The sequence below is a fragment of the Dendropsophus ebraccatus genome, chromosome 7 (genome assembly GCF_027789765.1).
Source record: "Dendropsophus ebraccatus isolate aDenEbr1 chromosome 7, aDenEbr1.pat, whole genome shotgun sequence".
NCBI classification, from domain to species: domain Eukaryota; kingdom Metazoa; phylum Chordata; class Amphibia; order Anura; family Hylidae; genus Dendropsophus; species Dendropsophus ebraccatus.
In genome coordinates, this window is record NC_091460.1 from 72,082,802 (window position 1) to 72,110,489 (window position 27,688).

General features: G+C 42.7%; 1 protein-coding gene across 5 annotated transcripts in view; it reads right to left on the reverse strand.

The window, feature by feature from the left end:
• The window catches only part of TENM3 (teneurin transmembrane protein 3), a 1,065,662-nt gene that overhangs the window by 550,115 nt on the left and 487,859 nt on the right, over positions 1–27,688 (reverse strand). For 4 of the 5 annotated variants that reach the window (XM_069977777.1, XM_069977779.1, XM_069977774.1 and 1 more), the window contains one exon: positions 1,831–1,938. The exons of the other annotated variant lie outside the window; for it this stretch is intronic. In XM_069977777.1, coding sequence (XP_069833878.1) covers positions 1,831–1,938 — 108 coding nt within the window. The remainder of the gene's footprint in view (positions 1–1,830; positions 1,939–27,688) is intronic. 5 annotated transcript variants of the gene reach the window in all.

Genomic DNA, 27,688 nt, shown 5'->3' on the forward strand with positions numbered 1-27,688 from the left:
CAACATTAGCAGTGTTATATACAGCCTGGTTATGTACAACATTGGTAGTGTTATGCTGAGCCTGGTTATATACAACATTGACAGTGTTTGTGTATGCGCAGAAAACCTGCAGTTTATAAAAAGTGCATACACAATCCTACTTCATCATAATCTGGCCCTCTTAGGCACTACCGTTCATCCTTGGTGAGGACAACACAGAAGAGGTTTCAAAGTTTCTAATACTGTATACACTCCCCCCCTTGCATGTACTCCTATACTGTATACACCCCCACTCCTGCGGGTAGCCCCCATACTCTATACACTTCCCCCACTTGCAGGTAGCCCCCATACTCTATACGCACCCCCCTTTCAGGTTGCCCCCATACTGTATACACTCCCCCTTGCAGGTAGCCCCCCATACTCTATACACCACCCCTTGCAGGTAGTCCCTATACTGTATACACTCCACACCCCCTCTGTAGGTAGCCCTCATACTCTATACACTGCCCTCCTTCTTGCAGGTTGCCCCCACACTATATACACTCCACTTCACAGGTAGCCCCCCCATACTGTATACACCCCTGCAGGTAGCCCCCATACTCTATACACTTCCCCCACTTGCAGGTAGCCCCCATACTCTATAGGCACCCCCCTTGCAGGTTGCCCCCATACTGTATACACTCCCCCCTTGCAGGTAGCCCCCATACTGTATACACTCCCCCCTTCTTGCAGGTAGCCCCCATACTGTATACACTGCACCCCTGCAGGTAGCCCCCATACTGTATACACTCCCTCCTGCAGGTATCCCCCATACTGTATACACTGCCCCCCTTGCAGATAGCCCCTATACTATATATACTATATACACTCCCCCTTCAGGTAGACCCCATGCTGTACACACTCCCCCCTGCAGGTAGCCCCATGCTGTATACACTCCTCCCTGCAGGTAGCCCCTATTCTGTATGCACTCCCCCTGCAGGTATGCTGTATTCACCCCCTCTAGGTAACCCCCATGCTGTATACATTTCCTAACACCCCCTTACTGTATACATTCCCCAACACCACCTACCGGCAGGTAGGCCCCTTACTGTATACACTGTATATACACTGTTAGGGTGCCTTCACACCTACCGGATCTGCAGCGCCCCATACTGTATACATACTATGCTCTTCTCTAATGGGATTTACTGCTCTTATCACATTGCATTTTTTTCTGTTTTTGGCAGGAAACATATGGACTACACACAGTCCAAAAATACATCTCCTTACTTTGACATTAAAGATGTGAGAGTGAATATTGTATGCTATTGCTTATAACTGTGTTTTATCATAGCATGCTGTAGATGTACATTAGATGTAGTGTAGCCAGTGAGGATGTGTAACCAGTGTTTTATGTCTGTTTCATTCATCTGTTAACTTGTCAAAATTGGATGTTTTCTGTCTCTGTGCTTGCTGACAGTACTGGTGTGATATTAGTGCAGTACTGTGTGTTGTGTCAGACATTTCCCCACTTCTGACCCCCCTCTATTCACAGCATCCAGTTTCAAAGACATAAAAAGAAACTGCAGCTGCATCTCACTGGCGACTAAATGTGAGAATGAGAAAATACAGTATCTTTAGCACACAAACACCCCAGCCAAAACCCATATATATATATATATATATATATATATATATATATATATATATACATATATAGACAATAACTGAAATCATTTTTCCTGAAATCGTGGTGTTGATAGAAAGAGTTAAAAATGTAAAGTTGTAGACAAAATGTAACATATCTGGAGCCAAAATGCTTTTCTGCTTTACAAGCTACTGCCCCTCTTTAATCTGATAACAATAAAATACCTTGCAACATGTTGTTGTGCGTTTTCCACTCATATCCTCCCTTCTGCATGTTGTCCTGGCCTCCTTCTCCCCAGCTGTCAATGACTTCTTGTATCGTGACCACGCTTTCTACACATAATAGAAACAATAGCTGGGGTCACCAGTAGTTATACTGTTCAGCACTGCCCATGATATGAAGTAGCAAGAAGGTGCCTGGCCATCACAAATGCTTGGAAAGTGGGCGTTGGCGATAGCGACCACAAGGGTCAGGTGGTAAATAATATAAATATGTTGCATATGAATTTAGTTACCTCCAAAGAAAGGCTTTAAAGTTGTGCATGGGGTGAATAAATATGGTTGAATTAACAAAATGTTATTGGATAGGATTTTGGTTGAAGTACAAGCTGTTTTAAATATCTTCCTCTGGATCAACATTGCAGGACACTAGGCTGAACTGGATGGACTTGCAGTATTAGGCTATGTTCACACACAGTAAAATAATGCCAAAATACGGCAGTAAATTTAAGTGTAAATTAAACAACATGTGAGCAGGTGAAAAAAAGAAAACGGTGTTGGTTGTAAAAGCAGGTTGTAAATAATAAGCATGTTCAATATTTTTACAGCCGTAATCAATTACGGTTATTATTCAATACCATGTGTGCACTGACTGACAGTTTTCCATTGACCTCAATGAAAAACATTTTATTGCAGAAAAAGTTGTACGTGATTACTGTAATCACAACTTTAATTTGGTATTGCTTTATCTTCCAAACCTTGCGAACCTTCCAAACTGCTGTCACTGTTAGATAGCTGTTAGGAGGCACATGGTACCTGTCATATAGCAATTTGTGCTTCCAAACCAAAGAACAATCCCTTTACTCTCTGGTACAAACAATGTGTGAATAATGTGCACAACAGTGGGTGCTTGAGGTCCTACTCAGAGCCCCTCTCATCCCTGTTCCTGCTTCATTGACAGTCAGGTCCAAACCTCAGGGGGTTAATTAACACTGACATGTGAGACACAGGTTTAATACACCCCCCCTCAGTTATTGACCCATACATTCAACCACAAAAAAAAAAAAAAAAATTGTTGGAAATTGTAGCCATGTTTTCATCTTTTTTTCAAGCTTTTGTTGCATTTTGTTTTACAGTAAATGCTATTATGAAATCTGCACAGCAATCAAAAATGGCCCAAAAACGTGAAAAAAGTTCCAAAAGAACTAACTCCTTTTGGGCCCTAAACAGCTGGAAAAGCGTCTGGAAACCAATTTAGTTCAATAAGTCTCAGCAATCAAATAAATTATATTTTATGGCTTAAAAATATAAATACAGCCCAAAATATGTTAAGTATATATTAAATTTAGCTTGAGCGAAGTCAACACTGATTTCAATTCAGAGTCATACATCACCTTATGCTGTACCTTTGGCAGGGTGAACTACTTCTCTTGCTAAATTTTGTCTTACAACCCTGTCCAGAGTTCATAGGTAATTATCGAGCTCATGATTGGAACTAACCCAAGGCCAGGAGATTCCTGGACATAAATTGGAGCACCTCGACTTGGGGAGAAGAGCGTGCGGTCTTATCAGAAACCTTCAGTGACACGTAATACTGGTTGTCAAAAAGAGAATAATTAATATTGTTATCATATACAAAATGCCCAAAATGGGTGCAAATCTGTGCTCTGTGGAACCTATTAAATTTCCGGCATATCTCTGTGTGTTCTAAAACCAACCACTTACCATTTAATTTAGAGAAATGTTGCGTGCCCCAGTTATGCCCTCAGGCTTCCAAACACACGTCCGAAACGTGTTTTTTAGTCCTCAGGAAAGTATTTGTAAATCATGAGTAATGAGTCTGTCTGGATTTGTTGTCAGGATGTTTCCTAATTGCTTCTGGGCTTTAGGCAAAACATTTGGACAGTTATTCGTGCTCCCAGCTAAACCAGCAATATCTGTGCATTTTCTAGTCTCTTTTATCAGCAGACGATCGTGTCTACTAGGTATATCAGGAGTAATTATATAAAGGAAACCCAGGAAATAAAAATCCCTTTGCTACTATAAGAAATTTAAATACTGAGATGGGTCTGGTATTGAGGAGACGGAGGTGAGATGAAATAAATAAATTACAATGGTGTCTACAGTTCTTAACATTTGCAAGCATCATTTTTATTCGTATTTCTGTATGTACATACACTTGTATACTACATAGAGTGCTAGTCAGGGACAGGATACCTACAATGCATTTGTATTTAATGTCTATTGAAATGCTGTGAAAGAAGACCAGAATAGTATTTTCTAATCATATACTGTACATGTATAGTGTGAATAGGCATTCAACTATGGCGAGAAGTGCCTATACAGTGGCAATATGTAAAAGCGTTGTTCAGTTTAGAAAACCCATTATCTTTTGTTGTTTAAGTGTTTTCTATCAAACAATAAAAGGAATATAGTACAGCAGTTTCACATATATACATGCAGAAAACTATTTTCCCATACCCTACTAGGGAATTCTGAATGAATACAGATGGGTTTTATGTTTGGGATTCTAATTTCTTGGTCAGAATGGAGAGGGGTTACAAAGCCATCTTTTCTTATAATACAAGGACAGCCAACTAATTTGCATGTGCATTGTGCAATACTTTACCCTGTGGAGGCACGGCAGGGAAATTGAACACTTAGTGCAAGGTTTCCCCACAGTTTACAGCTGATTACTTGAGGTTCTTTCAAGGTGCTCACTTTGTAATCTGCTTACTGTGACGTAAAGATTGGCCATGTCCAAGAACTTCTTTAGAGCTTATTGTAAATTTCCAAATGATTTAAATCTTTGATAGAATATTCTTTTTCCAAAAGGGTTAATGCCTACAGCTGATGTATCCACCTTTATGTGGCCCCTGCTATTATTGTATGCTTACAGTACAGTGCACTATAGTTTGTGTTGTATGGATAACGGCCTTCGCCAAATTGATCAGCAGAAAGGACACTGATTCTGAAGAATATCATACAGTAGGATAAATCAATCTGTAGGGGGTCATTCATACGTACATAGAATTGCGTCTGTATGCAGTGTTCTGTGGATGGGACCTGGGAGTTCCCAGCATCACGATTAATTAGTTTGAAAAGTTTAAAAGTTTGTGCTGGTGTACTGACACAGCTGCACGACTGTATCAGTACACTAGCACAGACTTTTAAAGCATCATGATTGATATCATAATTAATCATGATGCTGGGAGCTCCAAGGTCTTGTCCGTAGTAGACTCTCCGTGTACAGACAGAATTCTATAGACATATTAATGACCCTTTACTTCAAAGAAGTACAAAGTAACACGATTACTGCTGACACATAAAGTATAACATGGTCAGAAATGGACAGTCACTCAGCTTTCCTTGTGTAAAGTTTTTAATGTCTTTATTATTGCTTCTTCAATTGGCTCCTATACCAGCAGCAGGTGCTGAGTGACATCCAATATTGCCAGCTATTATATTACCGATGGTGGTTATCCACCATTCTACAGGAGTTTTGTATTTTATATTTTTATGAACTAATTTAAGAATAGACCTCCTAGAGCATTTAAAACTAGAGTACATGGAATTAGGGAATCAGAAGTTAAGCGTGAGGAATAAAAAGTTTCCATACAACTTGCCAAGTTAGCAAAGAACTGATTGTATTGTAATATTTGAAATATTATAAACCGGTGAAGGTAACATCACTAACCACAAGGACACGGCTATAGAATGTAAATTATTTATTGATTTTTCATTTATTTCAGGTACACTTCACTGGGGATTCGATGTGGTTGATTTGTTATCTATAAAGTATTTTTCAGCACAAAGTGAACTATCCTTATAGGACAAAATGGTCTAGTACCCCAAATACCCTCTCTTATGGCTGACGTAAGATCCCTTAAAAATGCTGTGCTATGACATGTTAATGACAAGTGAATCTTACCCAGGGTACGAGCATAAAATGTGTCTCTTGAAGACATTCACTTTATAGAGAAATGACTATAAGCTTGTCAATAAGCTCAGTTTAAGTGAGGTTTAGAAAGATTTATTGTCTGTTCAATAGATCTGTTCAAGCTTCCCAAGTGACCTTGAGAACATTTAAAGCGCAGCTAGTTGGACGCCAAGGATTTTGCTTGAGAAAATTATATTTCCTATGGATAACACTAAAACATCTATACGTCTTTTAAAGAACAGCTGTGTTGCAATAAATGCCCCACATACAAGGGTCATTTCCTGACAACCTCTCTGTGGTGGGGCTGAGTGGAGCACCGTGACTAAACTGTAATCACCTGCTATATATAACATTACCAGGATTACTTTAAGGGACACTATAGCAAGAAATGAAGGAGAGAAAACAGAAAAGCAGACATTTACCTCTGTCTTAGTTTTTCCCAACCCCACCAAACAATCTTGTAATATGCCATTATAGAAACATTAGTCTAGTCTATTAGACTTCATCTACAGAAGGACTGAGGGGGAAGTGTAACCTCTTGAGGAGACCCCCAAACTGGTTTCTGTTTTATGACCCATATAATGCTCAATGGGAAAAATATGAAAAATTAAAGTGACTGTACCACCAGGCCCAGGCTGAAGCACTGGAGGCGGGCCGACTCACGCTTAGTGGGAGGAAACCCTAGCCGCTCTATGATAGGGTTCCATTGATTCTAATGCTGCCACCTATTAGATGTAGCATTCCTAGAAATTAAAGGACAACTCCGGCGGGACCCCCCCCCAAAAAAAAAACACAGACACACACAGACACCATACTCACCATCCCTCCGGTGACGATCGCCACGCCATTCGCCCGCCGTCCGCCTCAACGTCACCTGCCTCCGCCGTCCAGCGATGTCTCTTGCTTCCGGGTCCATGGGAGAGAAAAGGCTGCCAGTGCGCTTGCGCACCGGCAGCCTTTTCATTGGCTGGAGCACATCACATGGCTTCCAGCAAGCTCAGCCAATCAGGGCCAATGAAAAGGCTGCTGGTGCGCATGTGCACCAGCAGCCTTTTCTCTCCCATTCACTCTCAATGAAGACGCCGAGGAGGAAGAAGACCCGGACCGCCCCCAGCTCTGACATCACCCGACACCAGAGAAGAGGACCGTGACGACCGTAATAGGTAATGTATATATTCTTTAACTTCCGGGGTGGGGGGTCGGGGGTCGGAAAGTGGGGGAAGGGGGCCAGACCGGGTATTTAACCACATTACAAAGTTATATAACTTTGTAATGTGTGTTAAATAAGCCAAAACATTTTTTCGCCGGAGTTGTCCTTTAATGTTTGACCAATAAAAAGTTTTGGAACATGTCTGGTAGTTATACAGAATAATAACGTTTCCTTCTAGGAGAGATTCTGGGTGACATATAATCTCCAATAATGGTTGAAGGCTCTTTATGAGTCGAATATTGATTTGAAGAGATACTGCCTCCAATAAGTGGCAGTGAGGAGCATTTATTTTTCTTCTGTTGGAGAAAAATTATTTTGAATACTTCATCTATAGTTTAGGAAAAAACTATATATAGTATAGTTTTTTAAATATAGTTTAGAAGACAGCCTGGACTTCACCTCAAAAGCACTATTGAAGTTCACACTAATGTTACTAATGCTAATCCAAATGGATCTCATTAACTTGGGGTTTCACTGAGTTTTCACTATAAAAATACTGCAGACTGATCAAATTTTGATCAAAATTGCCAGAAAGATTGACAGAACATATAGGGGAAGATTTATCAAACTGGTGTAAAGTAGAATTGTCTTAGTTGCCCTTAGCAACCAATCAGATTCCACTTTTCATTTCTCACAGATTCTTTGAAAAATGAAAGGTGGAATCTGATTGGTTGCTACTTTACTTACAACAGTTTGATAAATCTCCCCTAAAGTGAACACAGTATTGTTTAAGCTTATGTTCACACAACGTTTAACAGCATACGTTGCATAGCAACAGACACTGTTAAACTGCCGGCCGCGGGGCTGCATTTAGGACATACCTGCAGTCAATACCTCTGTATTGGCTGCAGAAACGTTCTTTTTCTAACATTTACTTGCGGGCACCGTCAGGTGTGCCCGCAAATCAATTAATCAGTCACCTCAATGTACAGTGCAGCCACCGCACATTACGTTGTATGAACAGCTATATAATAGGCAGGTACATTATTTTAACGCCCATTGTAAAGAATGTGCGTTAACATAAAACTGTGTGAACACAGTGGGCGGCATTGCATTGACTTCAATGCAATACCGCCCCTGCAGTAAAGAACGGACACTGATTTCATTGCAATCAGCATCCGTTCTTTACTGATATATTACGTTGTGTGAACATACCCTAAAAGAGGATAATTTTCTCCTTTTAATTTTTTGTGCCCCTTCTACTTTGCTAGAGAAGATGGCATTACAAGAGCACAATCCAGTTGCCCGGTGGGAAGCGATAGGTAATTGCTGCGTATAGCATTTCCACACCTGTTACTGCTTGGCTGTGACATCAAACAACAAATCTGCTTCACACAGGTTCCCCAAGTAAGCACATTTACATGACCTTACTAACATTATTAAATATTTGAAGCCAGTAATATGCCAGCCATGGTGCACTGTAAAGAGTGGTGCAGTTGGCAAAAGCAGAATGGTTTCTAAATATTTTATCACGACTGCAAAAAGCTTAGAGTGTTAATGATTTCTGCATCAATGTCATCACCGTAGGAAGTCTAGACAGTTTGATCTTTATTCTTTATGTCAGAACCTGCCGCATCTCGTTTCACATGTAGCAGGACCCAGGCCTTTAAAAGAAATATGTGCCGGGCTATGTGTTAGTGAAATTCATGCTGTGATTTAGTGTGGCAGATTCATCAAAATGACTTTGACTGTGAGCCCTGACGGATGTCAGGCCTTCACTTCAGAACGCACTCGCTATGCAATGATATTAGCTCTGCCACTGATTTGTACATTAATATGTTGCCCGAAATGAGAGTCTGTTAAATAGCATCAAATTATGTTACTTTTAAACAGTGATGTCCGCGCACACAGAGATAAAAGGGTGATTGGAAACCCAGCGCATAACAAGCAGACTTTATTTGGCAGAAATATTGGATTTCATGGTTGGAAAAGGAATTTGCCTTGTTTAAAATATGCATTTGACCCATTTTTATTGCAGATGACCCTTTCTAGTTTCCTATTGTTAAATAGATAAATCTGAATGTGTTTTTTTCCTATACAAATTCAATGGCCAGCAAGTTAGAATGATACTGCAAGATAGGTTAGGAGCTCCATAAACCCCAATGCTATGTAACGCCTGGAGTAGTGGATCCACTGGACCGGCACCAGTGATGGCACAAACCTCACCAGGGAGCGGAGTCTAAGGGGCCGCTGGTTTTCACCAGAGCCCGCCGCAAGGCGGGATGGACTTGCTGCGGCAGGCGACCCCCAGGTCGCTACCCCTGGCTTGGTTGCTGGTGTCGGCAGGCGAGGCGTGGCAGGAGATGGCACAGGCAATAGTCTGCAGATGAGAGAGCACGTGACTGGCTGGACACAGGAACAGGTGGAGTGACAGGGGAACAGGAACCAGGAACAGGGACAAGGGACCAGGTAACGGACAGGACTCAGGAACAGGGACTAGGGACCAGGTGACGGACAGGACACAGGAACAACAGGGAGCTGGGCCAAACGCTATGGGAAGCATGTAGAGGCTCCAACACTAAGGACAGGGCATGCTGGGATTTATAGGGGAGTGATTGGGTGCAACTACCAATTAGGAGCGCACTGCCCCTTTAAATCTGAGACAGCCGGCGCGCGCGCGCCCGAGGAGGCGGGGGCGCGCGCGCCGGCCGGCACAGCGGGGGACAGGAGCGTGGAGAGGTGAAGCGCCCCCCGGGGCCGAGGTGACAGCAGCGCCGGGTCCCCGACTATGGACACCGGCTGCTGCATAGGGCAGGCAGCGGTCGCGGCGGCGGCCCGGAACGCGGGACGCCGCCGCGGCCGTAACAGTACCCCCCCCCTTTGGCCTCCCCCTCTTTCTTGCCTGCAAATGGCACAGGAAGCCACAAAGTCTTTGACATCTTGGGATAGGCTGGGCCACCAGTAGTGGCGAGAGATCCGTTGGCCGGTCTTACGGACTCCCGGGTGCCCGGCCTCCAACGAGGAATGTCCCCAGTTCAAAATACCTCTTCGAAGCGCAGGGTGAACATGAGTCTTTCCGGGGGGTACTCTCTGAAGAGTGGAGGTGACGACTGGTACTAGGCGATCAGGCGGTATAACGTGGCAAGGGACCTTCTGTAAGTTCTTCCGGTGGTGAGAGGACACGACCTTAGTCTTGGGTACGGGGAGAGGGTACACCTCGGCAGAGAAGGCATCCGCCGAGTCTTGGTCTTCTGCCGGTAGGCCGGATAGAGGCTTGGCCGGGACAGGAAATGACATAATACACTTGGTCTGAGGTGACTTGAGACACTGGTGGGAACAGTCCTGACCCCAACTGAGAATCTCCCCGGTTCTCCAGTCCAGCTGAGGGGCATGTTCTTGTAGCCACGGGAGTCCCAGGAGGACCGCGGGGGAAGAATGGGGCAGGACGTAGAAGGATATCTCTTCTTGATGTGAAGGACCCACCTGGAGGACTAAAGATGCGGTCTGGTAGTACACACGGTCGGTAAGAATTTCGCCCGTGACCGAGGAGATAGTCAGGGGCCTGGCTAGTCGGGTCACGGGTAGCCGCCATCTTTGGACCAATGTTGCCGCAATAAAACTGCCTGCTGAGCCAGAATCGAGGAAGGCAGTAGTCTGATGATTTTGTCCTGAGGGAGTCCGGATGGAAACAGGCATAGACAGACTTGGAATGGTGGCATTCGCACCTAGGGACACCTGTCCCACCGGACCTAGGTGCGAGCGTCCTCCGGATGTTTGGGGACGTAGGGAACATCCCAGCCGGAAGTGATCGGAACCACCGCAATAGAGACAGAGATTCTGCTCCAGGCGCCGGATTCTTTCATCAGGCGTCAGGTGAGCCCGTTCCACCTGCATCGGAATCTCAGGAGAGGGCTGGGACATCGAAAGGTCAGGATTCTGGAAAACCGGCGCCAGCTGGGGGTGGCGACGGGAATGGGTTAGTAAATGTTCATGCCGAACCTCCTCCTCCCTCTCCGAAAAACGAGTATCAACTCGGGTGGCCAGTAGAATGAGTTCGTTCAGGGAGGTAGGCAGGTCTCGGGCAGCGAGCACGTCTCTCACTCGACTAGACAGGCCCTTCTTGAAGGTGGCCAACAGGGCGGCCTCGTTCCAGTCCAATTCAGCTGCCAGGGTGCGGAACTGGATGGCGTAGTCACCGACAGAGGAGCTGCCTTGAGAGAGGTTGAGGAGAGCAGTCTCGGCCGAAGAAGCACGGGCAGGTTCCTCAAAGACGGAGCGAAACTCGAATAGGAAGGCCCGGAGATTGGCAGCAACAGGATCATCACGGTCCCACAGTGGCGTGGCCCAGGCCAGGGCTCTACCCTCTAATAGGCTGATGATGAAAGCCACTTTAGAGCGCTCGGTGGAAAACTGACTACTCAAAAGTTCAATGTGCATGGTGCACTGAGTCAGGAATCCTCTGCACAACTTAGAGTCCCCAGAGTACTTGCTTGGGAGAGCCAGTCGGAGTGAAGAAGCAGCGTCAGGAGATGGTGTGCGCTGGGCAGTAGTCTGCTGCTGTAAGGCGGCAGTGAGTTGCTGGATCTGCTGTGACTGTTTCTGGATTTGTTGAGCCTGTTGCGCGACCACTCTGGCGACGTCACGGAGATCTGGCACCTCGCCGGGATCCATGGTTGGAGCCTACTGTAACGCCTGGAGTAGTGGATCCACTGGACCGGCACCAGTGATGGCACAAACCTCACCAGGGAGCGGAGTCTAAGGGGCCGCTGGTTTTCACCAGAGCCCGCCGCAAGGCGGGATGGACTTGCTGCGGCAGGCGACCCCCAGGTCGCTACCCCTGGCTTGGTTGCTGGTGTCGGCAGGCGAGGCGTGGCAGGAGATGGCACAGGCAATAGTCTGCAGATGAGAGAGCACGTGACTGGCTGGACACAGGAACAGGTGGAGTGACAGGGGAACAGGAACCAGGAACAGGGACAAGGGACCAGGTAACGGACAGGACTCAGGAACAGGGACTAGGGACCAGGTGACGGACAGGACACAGGAACAACAGGGAGCTGGGCCAAACGCTATGGGAAGCATGTAGAGGCTCCAACACTAAGGACAGGGCATGCTGGGATTTATAGGGGAGTGATTGGGTGCAACTACCAATTAGGAGCGCACTGCCCCTTTAAATCTGAGACAGCCGGCGCGCGCGCGCCCTAGGAGGCGGGGACGCGCGCGCCGGCCGGCACAGCGGGAGACAGGAGCGTGGAGAGGTGAAGCGCCCCCCGGGGCCGAGGTGACAGCAGCGCCGGGTCCCCGACTATGGACACCGGCTGCTGCATAGGGCAGGCAGCGGTCGCGGCGGCGGCCCGGAACGCGGGACGCCGCCGCGGCCGTAACATGCTATCAGATTATGGACTCCAGTTGCAAGTAGTCATTTTGAAATAATTTATCTTTGTCCTACCTGAGATATATTATAGGTAGACGCTGGTTGGAATGATAAATATCTGAACAGAACAGAATGCCAAGGCTCATAGATCCTTACTCCAATCTGTTTATCTTATACAAAAAAGTGTTTATGTGCAAACAAGAGAAAACATTCTCTCAACTCCTGTCAGTAGAAGTCATGAAGGACTACCTGGTCAACCAGATCGCTTATCCTGTAAAATGTGCAGTCATTACCTGGCTTTCTCATACTTTTACTTCCTCTCACACTAATGTATACTTCTGCCTTTATCATGCCCTCTACCTGGATCTGTGTAGATGGGTACAGTAAGTCCCTCCTACTCACAAATAAGAATGCCCACATAACAGGTAATTTTAGGAACCTCTTAAAACAAATTCATGTAGCTTCTACTGTACAATAGAAGACAAATTGGATTAAAAAAATTTTAAAAAGTAAAGATATAAAAAGAAGGGAAGAATTGATTAAAGAAAGTGGGAAGAATTGATTAAAGAAGTCAGGACAATTTTAAAATCTGGAAGCCTTCAGGGACAGGGGAGATTTTGATCAGGAGTAGGAACTTACCTCTCCCTGTGCCCGCGGTGAGTGGTAGGACTGGCCTTGGGACCCCTGCCAGAAGGCATTCAGGGAGAGGTAAGTTCCTGCTCCTGATCAAATTTCCGCCTGCCCATGCCAGCTGCCAGATTTTAAAATTGGCCGGACCTCTCCTTTAAATGATTAAAAGTGTAACTGTCTTCATAAATCCCCCCCAATGAAGTCTGACCAGTACAAAGAGTCACGGCTCAATCAATCAAATGACTGCCTTCTCTGTGAGCACTCAAATGACTCAAAAAAAAAAGCCAGCACACATTAAGTGCCATATTTTCCATGATAACAAAACAAAGCAAAAATAATGTAATATAAATTGCAAACTTGCTTTATATCACATCCCTGTTGATTTAGGTTTTAAAAGTTATAACGACAGCGACAATAGACTGGAGTTAACACTAGTAACTTCTATGGAAAAGATTTCTAGGCATACTCTATGACCTGTGCAGAAGTCACTGTCCAAGCAGGAGAAAAGAAGCTAAATCACCTAATGGGAATAGCTTAATCCTCTATTCTCTGTATACCAATGTTACCTTTTTTTCTGTAATCCTGCCTGTGATGATAGTGAGGAGACTGCTGAAATGTTTTCTTTATAAAACATGAAGTGTCAGCTTATTATAAGGCTTGGTGTCCAGAATGAAAACTGCAAGATATGGTGGATTTTGTGGATTATTTTAAAATAATATAATATTTTACTCATGATAAACAGTTAAGTAAATCACCTTTGTATTGCTTTAATACTGCACTATGAGCACAGCTCTACAAACAACTGGAAAGATTTTTAGGATTTACCTATTGCTTATGTTTTTACATAGAAGTTGTTTTATTGTTGCAGATCATGCGATCACATGACCAGACTGGGCATTACATGGACGTTCTGCCCAGCTGCCAGGAAAGGCTTCTGTGCCTGGACTTTCTCCATTCCTATTGTGTTATGATTTCTCTCCTTTATGTTATTTCTGTTCCTCTTTTGATCCGTATTTCTAAAATTATAGTTTTGTGGAAAAATGTTTTGGAGAGCAACCTTTATAATGTTATAAGAGCTCATTTAAGAACCTATAAATCTTCCATTCTCTAAAAGATTTCTTCTACACCTTCTCCCTGCCCAGCCTGACCCTTCCTTTCCCACAACAGCAGGTGCTGGTTTCCAGCAAATGAAAAAGTTTCTACCTTGACAGTGCTGTAAATAGCATCTGCCTCCCGTTCACAGTCAATAAGCTCTCACTTCCAGTATTCTGAGAGGAGTAAAAGTATAGCCATGACGCAGCCGGGAAAGCTTTCAATATGACCACATTTCTTATTCTATTATCACAACATTTTATAAACATAATGGCAGGGAAATATAGTTTATTATATAGAAATACATTATTTTCTTGTTAGCATTTAGCCCTTTCTCCAGAAACTTTCCACTGTTGATTCAGTTTAGTGGATACATAGCATGCTTCAATATCAAGTATTACAGTTCACTTCATACCAAGACGTTGTTGTCACTACAACAGCTAGATTGTGAATTATTCCGTTTATAAGGTGGAAACATTAGCCAAATGTTTAGAATGATATGAAAGTATAGCTGTAATTAGACAGATATGTGTGATACATGCTAATTGTTCAGTGTGCATGTTCAATGTCACATACTGCTCACCGGAACAGCTGGCCAGATGTTAGACCATGCAACAGATACTGGACATTCTCCCTTTGGGTTTCGTTAATGGAAACATCAAGTGAACCTATAATGCAATTCCTGTTCCGGGCTTTAGCCTAAATCCCACCAGAGCTTCTCTTCCTTTAATTAACTATTAGCTCTCACCTTCTATTAGTTCTATTACTCAACATGATAAAATGATTATTCCTATTAGTTGAGAAAATTACTTTCATAGCCATTCAGTACAAGGGCTCATGCACAAAGCTGTTTTGTGTTAGCCATATATCTAAAACCACGAACCGACGTGTGTATCATTCTATTCCATTTGGTAAAGGTTTTTTTAAACTAACAAGACAAGCATAGGCTTTTATAAAGCTTAAATAATCTTATTTGCATAATACCAATCTCCATCCAGTAACATAGCTATAATGGTCACAGCAGTCACAGTAACGGGGGCCCGCAACTTTTTTAGTGCAGTTGCTTGCATTCATGGGTCACACAGACCCATGGAAGCAGGCTGCTGCTGAATGGCAAGTGCCTGAGCTGAGTGGGGCCCCCCCATCTGCTTCCTGCCCATTCCCAGTTTGTATCCTGTGCTTTCTTTGCTCATGTGTCTCTTTGTGGTGCTGTATCTCTATGTGTGTTGTGGGCTGGTGCTTGTGTGTGGTGCTGTGTGCATCTGCATATGTTTGTGGTAGGGCAGTGCTTGTGTATGTGTGGCAGGGGATGCATACATGAGAAGGAACAGACATGGGGTAGCATGGTTGGGGTGGATTACTACAGGGTAAGGGGCTTACTACAGTGGGATTAAATAGAGGAGAATACCTACAGGAGGTACATAAGGGAGGGGGAAATATTACCTTTAGCAGGGATTGCCTACACAAATGATACCAACTTACTGGGGGGGGGTAACTACCAGGGGGACTATCTACAAAACAATGCACAGAGGGGACCTACCTACTATATGGGGGACACAAAAGCACCTAACTACTCTGAGGGACATAGAAAAGTTTAACTGCTATATGGATGCAGAGAGGGGGCCTAACTACTATATGGGGGCATAGAGGGGGATCTATATTATATGGGTCCACAGAGCAGACCTGTGCTATTTGGAGGCAAATAGGGGGCTTGTCTACTATTTGGAGGCACATATTAAACATCTGTATACATAATCTGTATACAGTTGGATCTGTCACTATATTGTCACTGCTGAGGGACAATGTTGGCCTTTAAATATTGTATTTTATGCAGTAACAGAATAATGGTATTATGCAGCGGCAGTGCGGGGTGCAGTAAACCTGGCATACAATACAGGTTTGCCCTCGCATTGCATCACTTGGTCAAGGGGGGGGGGGGGGCAAGTTAATCTCTTGCACCAGGACCTGTGAGATGTTAGCTATGTCTGTGCCTCTATGTAAATATTTGAATTTAACTAGAATTTTGTGTTTAGTTGGACCTGCAGCTAATTTTGGCTCACTGCTACCTGGAATGCATAGCTGCACCACTCTTTCTGTCATTTCTCCTCCAGGTTGTGCCAGCTATCTTTATAGCTATTCAAGTTCAATTTTTAAAACTTTTGAAAATCACATATATTTCATATATTTTGTTTTTGACAAAATAACTATTTTTTAAACTTAAAAAGTCAGATGAGAATACAATCCTTTAATATCAAATGAAACTATTTAGATGGGTATGGGGTTATTACATAACTAAATCCTACCTGTAAAGGTAGGGAGCATTGAGGAAGAAGAGAAAACAAAAAAAATATTAAAAATATATTATAAGAGTCTGATACAAACACAGACGGAATCTAATGGAAACATTTAAACTATTTTTTTGCATTCTGATTTTGAATTTAAACTGTTTAAATTCCCCCTGTTGACCAAAATTTGCCACACACTGTAAGTACTTTGGGTGTTACTTTCTGTTCTCTTCTATTTGCATCAATAACAAGTTACTTTCACTAACTTTTTTGTGCACAGGTTTTGTTTTGTTGTTGTTTTTGTTTTTAAGAGGTAAGAAGTGCCAAGGGAGTAAAAATGGTAGCGTTATCATAGGATATAAAGGTTTTACTTTGTATTAATTAGATGGAATGTATTATGTATGAACAGAGTCCAGAGCATTTACTTAAGTATGCATCAGAGAAATTAAAAATATACATATGTATACAGAAATAACACTATCACAAATGGACTGAATGTGATTTACAATAAAGTAGGCATCATAAACTGCCCGTCAAGGACTTTCTAGGCGTTGAACACGATGCCAGACCCAGATGGGTGAAGCTGTTTAAGTGTCCTTCTCAGTTTTTATTGATTGCTCTGATATATGAATTAAATCCTTATTCCATTAGAGGCCTCTAAAGCTGTTAAAATGTAAATCAGTGCTTCCAAAAGAATATAATATTTTGTTTACATACACCATAAAAAATGGAAATTGATCAACTCATTTGGAGAGTTCATCTGAGAACACAGAGAGTCTTTTTCGAAGATTTAAGAAAATGTATCTTGCTCTTTGTACAGAAGCTCGGACAGATACGTAGCAGCGTGTCCTTGACAGTGTCGGCATGAAGAAGGACAGATATTAATCATACTGACCAATTGTCTGGACTTATGAGACATTCCAAAAGGCTTTCTCATTTAACCTTAATGGAAGTTACTGGGATATAAGGGCATTGCACAAATCTTTAACACATTGCTCACATATGGATGCACAATGTCCCTTATAGACCATGATGTCTTGGTTAATGGAAAAGTCCTTGGGGTTTATCCTCATCAGGTCCTGTACAGTGTTCCATAATTGCATTGAATTCCAACAGAATGTGGCATGAATGTTAGCTAAATACTATAATGTATACATGAACAAATAATACATTTATGATGTCACACAGGAACTATAGACACTATAATAGAAATAGCCACTGATATAAAAGTACGATCTATCTTTTGTACTGTATACATTTGGGAGAATTTATAAAAATAAGAGCAAAAAAAGTTGAGCATTTCCCATAAGAGCTAATTGAAACCAAGCTTTTATTATTTCGGAAAATTAATGCTGCCGTAAAACCATGCCCATATGCAACTACTCTACCTATCATTTTCTCTTGTTTTGATCAATCACTCCCATTGTATATAATATATAATGTAGCACAGGGCTTGATTGACAGGTCTCCAGAGGCTTTGTGTATAGTTGAGCTGAACTGCAAAAGAGGGTTACTGGATATGCTGTTTCTTGGGCACTTCCTGTTGCCACAGCCTGGTTTATGACGTCACAATGGCTCAATAATAAGCACTGCGGCCAGCTCAGCATTTTACTGAAATGTCTCAGCATTTCGGAGACAAACTTGTGTCAGTGATGATTGTTCCTATCAGGATTTGATGCTGCCCATGGTTTAGGTGGCATAAATAAGCTAACAGACTTTCTTCAAGGCTAGATTCACATGTACTGGATCTGCAGCGGATTTCATGTTGTGAATTTGCAGCGAATTTTGATGCGGATCCCTTGCCTGTTAGTTTCTATAAGAATACATACTCGCAGGGGGATTAACATCCCGCTGCAAGTATGTAAGTGACAACCCCGTTAACCCCCCGCCGGCCAGAGCATACATTACCTGCTCCGCATTCCAGCTTGCTTCGGGGGCTCCCGGCGCCTGGACGACCCTCTCAGCCAATCAGTGGTTGCGACGGTGTGCACACTGATTGGCTGAACGGGAAGTCTTGCTGGGAACCCCTGAGGCAAGCCGGAGCGCAGAGAAGGTAATGTATGCTCCGGCCAGCGGGGGGTTAACGGGGCTGTCACTTACATACTCGCAGCGGGACGTTAAAGGGGTACTTCGGGCCGGGGGGTATTTTTGGGGATCGCCATGGAGGGGGTGGAAATTGAAGCCAGAGCTCACTTCCCTCCCTCGTTCCAGCGCCGGTGCCCAGATCTCACCACCCGGTACTCCAGTCCCGCGGCCGCTTCCTGGTCAGAGCTGCCGCATGAGACGTGACATCTCAAGGTAGCTCTGCCATTCAGCAGCCAAGGTGGGACTCCGCTACAGCCGCTGATTGGCAGAGCTGCCTTGAGACATCACGTCTCATGCGGCAGCTCTGACTAGGAAGTGTCCCCGCAATGGGAATACCGGGCGGCGCGATCCGGGCATTGGCGCTGGAACGGGGGAGGTAAGTGACCTCCGGCTTCAATTTCCCACCCTCTCCCCGGCGATCCTCAAAAATACCCCCCGGCCCGGAGTACCCCTTTAGATGCGAGTATGTATTCTTATAGAAACTAACAGGCATGGGATCCACAGTGGATTTTGCAGCTTGAAATCTGCTGTAGATCAGGTACGTGTGAATCTGGCCTAAAGCTTATTTAAACTTGGGCATCATGGAGGCTTAGCTGTTGCCTGGGGTGCAGAATCCATGTAATACTGCTAAAGAATCTGAAACAATATCTACTTTTAAATTCCCAGCTAACCTGCAGTATGTCCAGGAAGATATGAAAGTAAGATTTCATCTTTAATTTGTATGGCCTAATGCATGATCTTGGATCTTGGCTACTTTGCCCTTTTATTCACCTTGACCTATAACAAGACACGGGACCCCAAGCATCTACTCAAACGCATGCTAATGGAACGCGTAGCAGAAGGCACACCCTAAGAACCAGCTGCCTTAGACTTCAAACTTCAAACACCCCTTATAATTTGAGAGTCCGTCACTAGCACTCCTTTGCTGACACATTAGATAGCTGGACGCTGAGAAGGTTCCAAAAATTCCCCTGCAAACTGAGATCAAGGCGTGATATGCGATCACGAGAGCAGATGGAGGGGGTGAAAAAAGACAAAAATTTCTGTCAGCAAAGTAATAAACGATGCAGAAAAATAAAAGAGGAAGTAAAGAGCTGTCAGTGTAAGAAAAATGACTTTGGCAGACAGAAAAAAATAATGTAAAGCTTTTAGATAAATGGATATTGCATAACCATTTGGCCAATGGTAAGACTCACTGTAGTGCTCATTAAGTTGTTGTATTGCTACTACCTTAAACAAATGACAAGATTCTCAAGAACAATCTTTTAAAAGTGGCAAATCATTACATACATAGTTATCTGTGCAAATGTAATCCTTTTATCTCTGATGCCATGTTAAAAATAACAGCTTCAGGAACAAAGTACATTTAGGATTGCGTAAAACTCAGAACAGAGGTAATGGCTGAAGCAGGATTCTTATACTGTGTGATAAACACGGAAAATCTTCCAGTTTTGTAAGGTACAAACCTCCTTCTAAGGTGTTAGGTGTTGATTGACTAGCTTACCCTCCAATGTGTATGCAGATGTGCAGACCTTCTCATGATGGCAGATGTCGGAGAAAAGAAGAATTAGACATAATTTTTTTTTAAGATGCCCAAACCTGGATATAAGCCACCAGCAGAGGTCTCTGGCAGCAGCTTATTCATCTCTTCCCATCAAGAAGACATGCACAGTGGCAATGCAATGCAAGGAATAGCTATTGGCTGAAATAGCATGTATGACCAACTTTATAATGTGAGGGGACTCATTCTACATATTGGTCACAGTCTGAACACTCAGACCCTGAGCAATAAACATTTTCAACATGTCTCTGTAATGTGTCAAAAGTTTTTAATCGTGACAAGTACACTTTAAAGGGCAACTCAAACCAAACCTGAAATTTCAGACAGCAATTAACCCTATTCTCCTAGTCACAGCTTATATACACTACGGTGCAGGGAGCCAGTCTATTAGATGTTTGCAGGGCCCGGTTTTACCTGTCCTTTCTTGGCCTTTACGCTTTTTTAGGTTTTACATAACAGCTGAATTTCTTTGTCTGTGTTATGGCTGTTAGTCTGTAATTCTTTTGTTTTAGGACATTAGACCCATGGTCAAGCTGGGACTTGCGGCTGTACAACAAACGCAGAAGTGCTACTTGGATTATAAAGAAAAAAAAATCTTTTAATTTATGTGTTAATATTTAAATTAAAAAATGTGTAGATAGATAGATAAAAGTTGATCTTTGCACAGTGTCCGTTATTGCCGCAATTTAACTGACTGCTATGACAATGTATTGAAGTCAATGGGAAGACGGACGTTCAATGCACAAAATGTATTGAATAACGGATGTTTTTACCATGGACGTCAAAATAATGAACACAATCATTATTTTCGGACGTCTTTTGCAAACAGCGGCTGTTTTTATTAGCTGTTCACACGCTGTTTTTCTTTTGTCACCGTTCTTCCTCCGTTTTCACTATTAAATACAATGGACTTTTCAATTAAGACACATCCAAAAGTCCGATTAGTAACCCAAACTAGTATGATGTACAAACACCAGTCAGTGCACTAAGGGGAGGCCAGACTTCTAAATGACATTCGTTATTTTAGACTCAAAATGACGGACATCATTATAAACAGAGCTGAAAAAACGTTGTGTGAACATAGCCATAGGGTAGCTTCACACGTACCGACTCGCAGCGTTAATAACGCTCCGAGTCGGCTAGGTCCTGGCAGATCACTTTCACTACATGCGTGTATGTAATTCTGCTGGCCGCTTAATCTCTTCAGCTCCCGCCCGGCTCCCGCTCCGCTCCGCTCGCGCTCTGTATACATTACCTGTCCTCGCTGCACGGGGTCCCAGCGTATTGCTCTCCCGCCCGGCTAATCAGTGTGTTGCCCTGCCGCAGCCACTGATTGGCCGGGCGTGAGAGCAATACGCTGGGACCCCGTGCAGCGAGGACAGGTAATGTATACAGAGCGGGAGTCGGGCGGGAGCTGAAGGGGTTAAGCGGCCGGCAGAATTACATACACGCAGAGTTCGTTCAGACCGCTGTGTGTATGTAGTGAAAGTGATCTGCCAGGACCTAGCTGACTCGCAGCGTTATTAATGCTGCGAGTCGGTACGTGTGAAGCTACCCTTAGACAGCACGATTCTTGCTTCTAGTTCAGGTGTGGTTTGTAATTAAGATCCATTCAGTTTGAAAGGAATGGGCCCTATTACACGGAGCGATAATTGTCCAAATAGACCCGATTTGTCCGATTATCGCTCAGCGTAATAGAGACAATGATCATCCGATGAAACGATCATTGTTTGTTTGCTGCTTTAAGCCCAAACTGTGCATCGCTACATGTAATAGTAATGTGTGGCCGGTGGCTGATGATTCTGCAAACAGTATCCATTACCTATCCACGCTCCAGGGCTTCTCCTGCGATCTTTTTCTTCCCCGGTCCAGGGCGCTGCAGCTGCAGAGCGGCCTGGCTGAGCTGACAGGCCACTCAGCCAATCACTGGCCACGGCAATCCAGGCCAGTGATTGGCCGAGCAGCATGTCAGCTCAGACATGAAACTCTGAAGCTGCACCGAGCGGGACCCATAAAGAAGCAAACCACAGGAGGAGCCCTGGAGCGTGGATAGGTAATGGATACTGTTAAAGAAAGGACTGCAAGGACATTAGTAACAAGGTCCGTGCAGCCCTTGCTAAACAAAACAATAATCGGGCCATGCAATAGGCCCAGTAAACAAGCACCGCTTTACCAGATCGGTGCTCATTTAAAGTATTCATCATGCCCCCATAAATAGGACGCTAATTTGCAAAACTCCACCAAAACTAAAGACAAGTGTGGTGCTCTAGAAGAAAGTGGCCATGTTTTGTAGTGTTGGATAACCCCTTTAGCAATCCAAAAAGTTGGGAGGAATGCATGCCAAAATCTGTGCTGATACACAAAACTCTAATCATATAGTTCAGTCACTTCAGATACAGCCACAAGAATAAGAACCAGCCAGTATAATATGTTAAGATTGTAATGTATATCTAGCATGTATGTATAACTATTCAAAAATATACTAATTATCTGTATACATATCAATCTACCTTAATTATACATGGTATAACCATGTTAATTATCATTGTAATATTTATTGCTTAAGATTTATGGCCATCATCAAATTTATATCTTGTTAAACTTAGTTTTTTTTTAAGTTACAGACCCAGGTAAGATGCTGTACCCCAACTTCCCGCTTCGCCTCTTCTCAATGCTACATTGAATAGCTCTATTTAGAAATGTATTCCCATTATACTTATAGTTAGCACTGAAAAAATGAGGTCATTTGTTTAATATAGTGGATTTGGCAGCCCCAAATCAATATTACAATATACTTGTTTTTTTCTGCCTGAGGCATAAAATTCTCGAGTATGCCCCATCACCTCCAGTTAATTAACAATACGCGAGGTGTGTGGGCTGCCAGGTTGCATTGCAAAAGCAGCTGTAACCGCCACATATGCTTTTAATATTTTAACTAATGACTTGATGTTGGTTCCACTTATTCCTTTAAATTCCTACTGCTACATTCAAGGCATGAAAGCAAGATGTTTGCGCAGAAAGCAAATTTCGCTCTAAGGTTCTGCATCCAACCATATTGTTATATTAATAACAGATACATCAGCTGTTAGGCAGGAGTGCCTTGGAACAGGAATATTGATTTATGACTTGTTACACATCATGGGGTTAAACAGATGCAATAATTCCTTGCCACCATCAGCCTGAAGAAAAGACCTCTCTCGTTTTGATTGAGCCACGGTGTAATTAAAACATGATGAGCCCTGGAATTAAACACTAAGTATTGAATACAAGTGAACTAATCTCTAACATATGCTGTGAATACAGTAGAAAAAAAAGTGGGGTAGGGCGTCGATGGCACAAATGGTGTGAAATATTTACATGCAGCTAGGCTTTATTAACACAGAACGTATGCAGAGAATATTTTATTCTTATAATCCATTTTAAAAGGGACAACAGGGGATACAAAGCCTAAAGATATTCACTATTTTATGTCTTACCTGTTGAATACTCTAAAAGAAAGAAGAAAAGAAAGAATTATTATCATATTAGCTGTTGGCAGTGTGCCGTATGATAATGAGGCCGTATTTGCAGACATCTTGGGAAATGACAAATACTGTAACAGGTGTGGTCCTCAGAAAGTCCAGGAATAATTTGAGGAATAGCTAATAGAACACTAATGAATACTCAATAAATAGAAACTGAAAGACGGCTACAATTGGCTTCAGTTTAATATGTAGCAGCACCCTGTGGGCGAGAAAATGCAGTGCTGTACTAAAATTGTAGGCAGGTGTGGAAAAATACTGCAAAGTAGGAACGATTTCAATGATAGAAGTGTTAATAGTTTATTTTTATCAACTAACAGAATGCAGAGAGACTGGAAAAAGGGAAATCTAAATCAAATCATTATTTGGTGTGATCACCGTCACCTTCAGGACAACATTAATTCTTCTAGGTAACTTGCACACAAGGTTGGAAGGAATTCAGCTACGAGGTTGTACCAGACATGTTGAAGAACTAAACACAGATCTTCTATGGATGTAGGCTGTCTCTTTATGTCACCCCAGATAGGCTGGATAGTGATGAGATCAGGGCTCTGGAGCCATTTCACTTACAGGAAACCTTGTTCTTCTTTATGCTGATAGTTCTTAGTGACATTGGCTGGAAGATTGGGACTATTGACCTGATTCAACAGCGTCCCCGATAGGAAGGACCTTACTTTGAAGCATTTTTTCCACACCTGCCTAAAACGTTTGCACAGTACTGTATCATTTTATCAAAGCAGGTGGACTACATGTGTGCACATGTAGTCCACCTGCTTTGATAAAATGACCATACTCAGATAAGTCCTAACTTTACACAGCGCACATGCACAACTTTCCTTTTGTTTTTTGGGGTATGCCCTAAAAATGAACTGAGCTTTATTCTATGCTGATCAAAAATAGCCTTTTACAAAAGATGCGATCAGCCCAAAAAATGAGTGTTTTCTCATTTATTGGCTTTTTGCTGGGTTTATTACACATTGCAATATCAGTCCCTGTGTAATAGGGTCCTTTGAATCTCCAAACAAAGTGAAATACATGGGCAGATGCAAATCTGCTGGGACTGCAATGCAAAAGCCAACAAACAGAAAGAACCCTGTGGAAGTTGAGATGTGAGCAGCCATGTAATATTTTTACTATTTAAGGCCACATTCACACAACGTATATTTTCATTAAACAATGGCCGTTGTTGCAAGTTTGCAACAACGGCCAATATTTAATGACAGTGGCTGATTGCATTGAACTCTTTGCAATCCCAGCCCAAGTGTATACACACTGATTATATGCGGCCACACAAAAAACTCAAGTGTCAATTTTGTGTGGCTGCTAGTCATTGAAAAATGTAAAGTGTGGCTATGGCCATACTTTACATTGTCTGCTATGGTTAATTGGAACGTGGTCACATCCGAATGTGTCCATAATTTAATTCAAAAGAAGTGATGTTCATCCGGCCGGTACTGCAGTACCGGCCGGGGTAAACTTCACAGACAGTGGCCATTCTGTGACACAGCCGTGTCACAGAACGACCGCTGTCTTACAGCATGTGAACATTGCCAAAAATAGCATAACTGAGGTGCCAACTAACTTGGTATTTTTCGACAGTTGTGAGGAGACCACATTCAAATTCCCTCTGACTGCTTGAATCCCCGCCAATAAGCTAGTCATCTTGTATTCTATGGATTGGGAATAATTTTAACCCCTGCCTTAGCCTTCCACTTGATACAAGGTGTTATAATCTAACCATTCTGTGTGAACATGTCCTAAAGACAGGTTGGATGCTTTTGCCTGACTACTTTTCATTAGGTATAATGATAATAAGGGCATTGTATCAAAATCCTCCTGCATTTATGGGCATAAGCATACAAGTTTTGACTGACCAAATGGTGGCGTTAAAGAAAAGATGTTTGAACTAAACCTCTATCCTTTTATCTGTATCACATTGTTGAGGGATTTCAAAGGTTTATTGGAAATTAACAAAGCTTATGATGGAAATCCGAAACTCTTGACTTTGACAAAACTTCTAGACAGTCACTTCTGGATATTAGCTGTTATGAGTTCTTGTAAAACAGGACCATTATTATGATGGGTATATGATTTGTATGACATTCAATCTACCAAGCTACCAATAGATATTAGATTAGCAGGCAATAGATATTAGATTTTTCTAATCTAACATGACGTATCCTCATCTGAAGGCTGCTGCTGGCAAAGCAGGGATCCAACATGATATATTTTTTCATGTCTGATTCCTTAATTTCCGCAGCGAGAGAGAGGTATAAGGCAGCCTCTTATTGGGTACAGACAGGCATGTTAATGGGGGAATAGAGAATTATGACTACACTGAATGGTAGATGATTGTATTTGACTGCAATGGCTCATAATATGGCAGCTTAACATTAGGTTGTTAATCAATTTCACCAACACTCCCGCTGATGCTTCCTATCAGGGCCCTTGGTATCACCCCATAGCTCTAGCCTTATAAATACTACAGAAAATGTAAAAACTATAGTGTTACCTTCTATATGGACCCTTCTAATATCTGTCTAGTAATCACCTTGTAAACACATTGATGCATAGATAAAAATCAGCAGCTGCAGAAATAGTCAGGTGAGCTAGACGGACAGCAGCAGGGAGCAAAAGATAGCATATTTTATCCAGCATGTTATCCTTGTCTATTCATTATCCAGACAGTTTTATGACTGCCATGGATATCACAGCCTAAAAGATTCTTATGATGGATGGAGAGGCTAAGTTCAGAGATTCCATAGAGTAGTGCTGAATATCCCAAGCCCTTAACTCAGTCATTCATGCCGATGGCATTTTATCTTTGATTGATATACAAAGTAAACAAGTGTGGAAGCCAGAGAGGAGATAATATTTCCCAGAGAAGAATAGGGGGGAGCGGGCTTAGTAAATTACCCTCCACAATTCCCTCTGACTTGTGGTTACAGTAAAAACTAATAAATGGAAACAAATAAACCGAATCCTGCTGTTTTATTGTTGTGGTAGCATTCTGGAACTCATATTCTTCTGGCTGCTAGAGAAGCAATGAAGATCACAGCTCTGCTTCCAGTTATGTTTCTGGAATGGACTTTTAGTCTAGCCCTGTCAAAGGAGAGGAGGCATCCACATTATCTGTTCATTTAAAGCTATCAGAACAATTGAAGACTAAACCTGGTTAGTCTACATTTTAGAATTTAGAATATAACAGTAAGAAATTGGTCTGGTCCATCAAAAGTATACTTTGGGAACCAAGATAAATTCAGCGTCTAGATCTGAAGCACACAAGAAGATTGCCTGGATAGTCAGTAACAGAGAATGATAGTTAAATATTGCTAGCTTTATTTTCTTTAAGCTGCGCGAGACTCAAGGACATGGAAGGAATTTGAAGAATTTAAAGAAATGCATTTGAATTGTTAAAATGACAGTGAAGGCCGCCGGGTTACAGAACATATAAACCGTATAGTGAAATAAAAAAGCACTTACACAGAAAAAACAAAAACATTTTCCAACTTTCCTGCGAAGAACATTATACAGTCAGCAGAATCATTCCTAGTAACACTCCTAGCAACAAATGTCAGCGTGTATTGAAGCTTTTAAAAGTATACCAGTCAACATTGTGTACATACAATAGATGTAGCTGCTTTATGATTTAGATGTAAATTTGTATAAGTCACTCTATCAGGGATGTCAGTTCTAGGATGTCGCTAAACTCTATGACACCTGCACTGACGTAGGTACTTGCTTAGAATAGGTACCATAAAGAGTGAATCAGACAACGGAGTATACTTTCTGTTTTCTGCCCAAACTTGTAGATAAGTAGGTAAAGTGTAAAAAAGCTTTGTCTCCAGTTGTTTTCACCTGAATCGTCGAAAAATTTAGAAAGCCCTAAGGGGAGATTTATTAGTCTGGCATACTCATACACCAGTCTTAAAAAAATCCCCATCCTCATTTACCTGTCTGGATTAACTAAGAGGTGCAAGCCTCTAAGTAGATCTGATGGGGCCTGCAGCTGTAGTATAGCAGATGAACAAATCTACACCTGCTCTGGAGGAGATGTAGACTTAGACAATAATAAATCAGACGTGTGTGTGTGTGTGGGGGGGGGGGGCATTCCTTCCCACCTTCCTGCACCAACCACTTCCTCGCCCAATCCACTTCAGGAGGCCGGGGCTTATGGCTGGCACTCACCATGGAAAAGGGTAAAATCTTCCCCTTTTTGTCATGTGCCG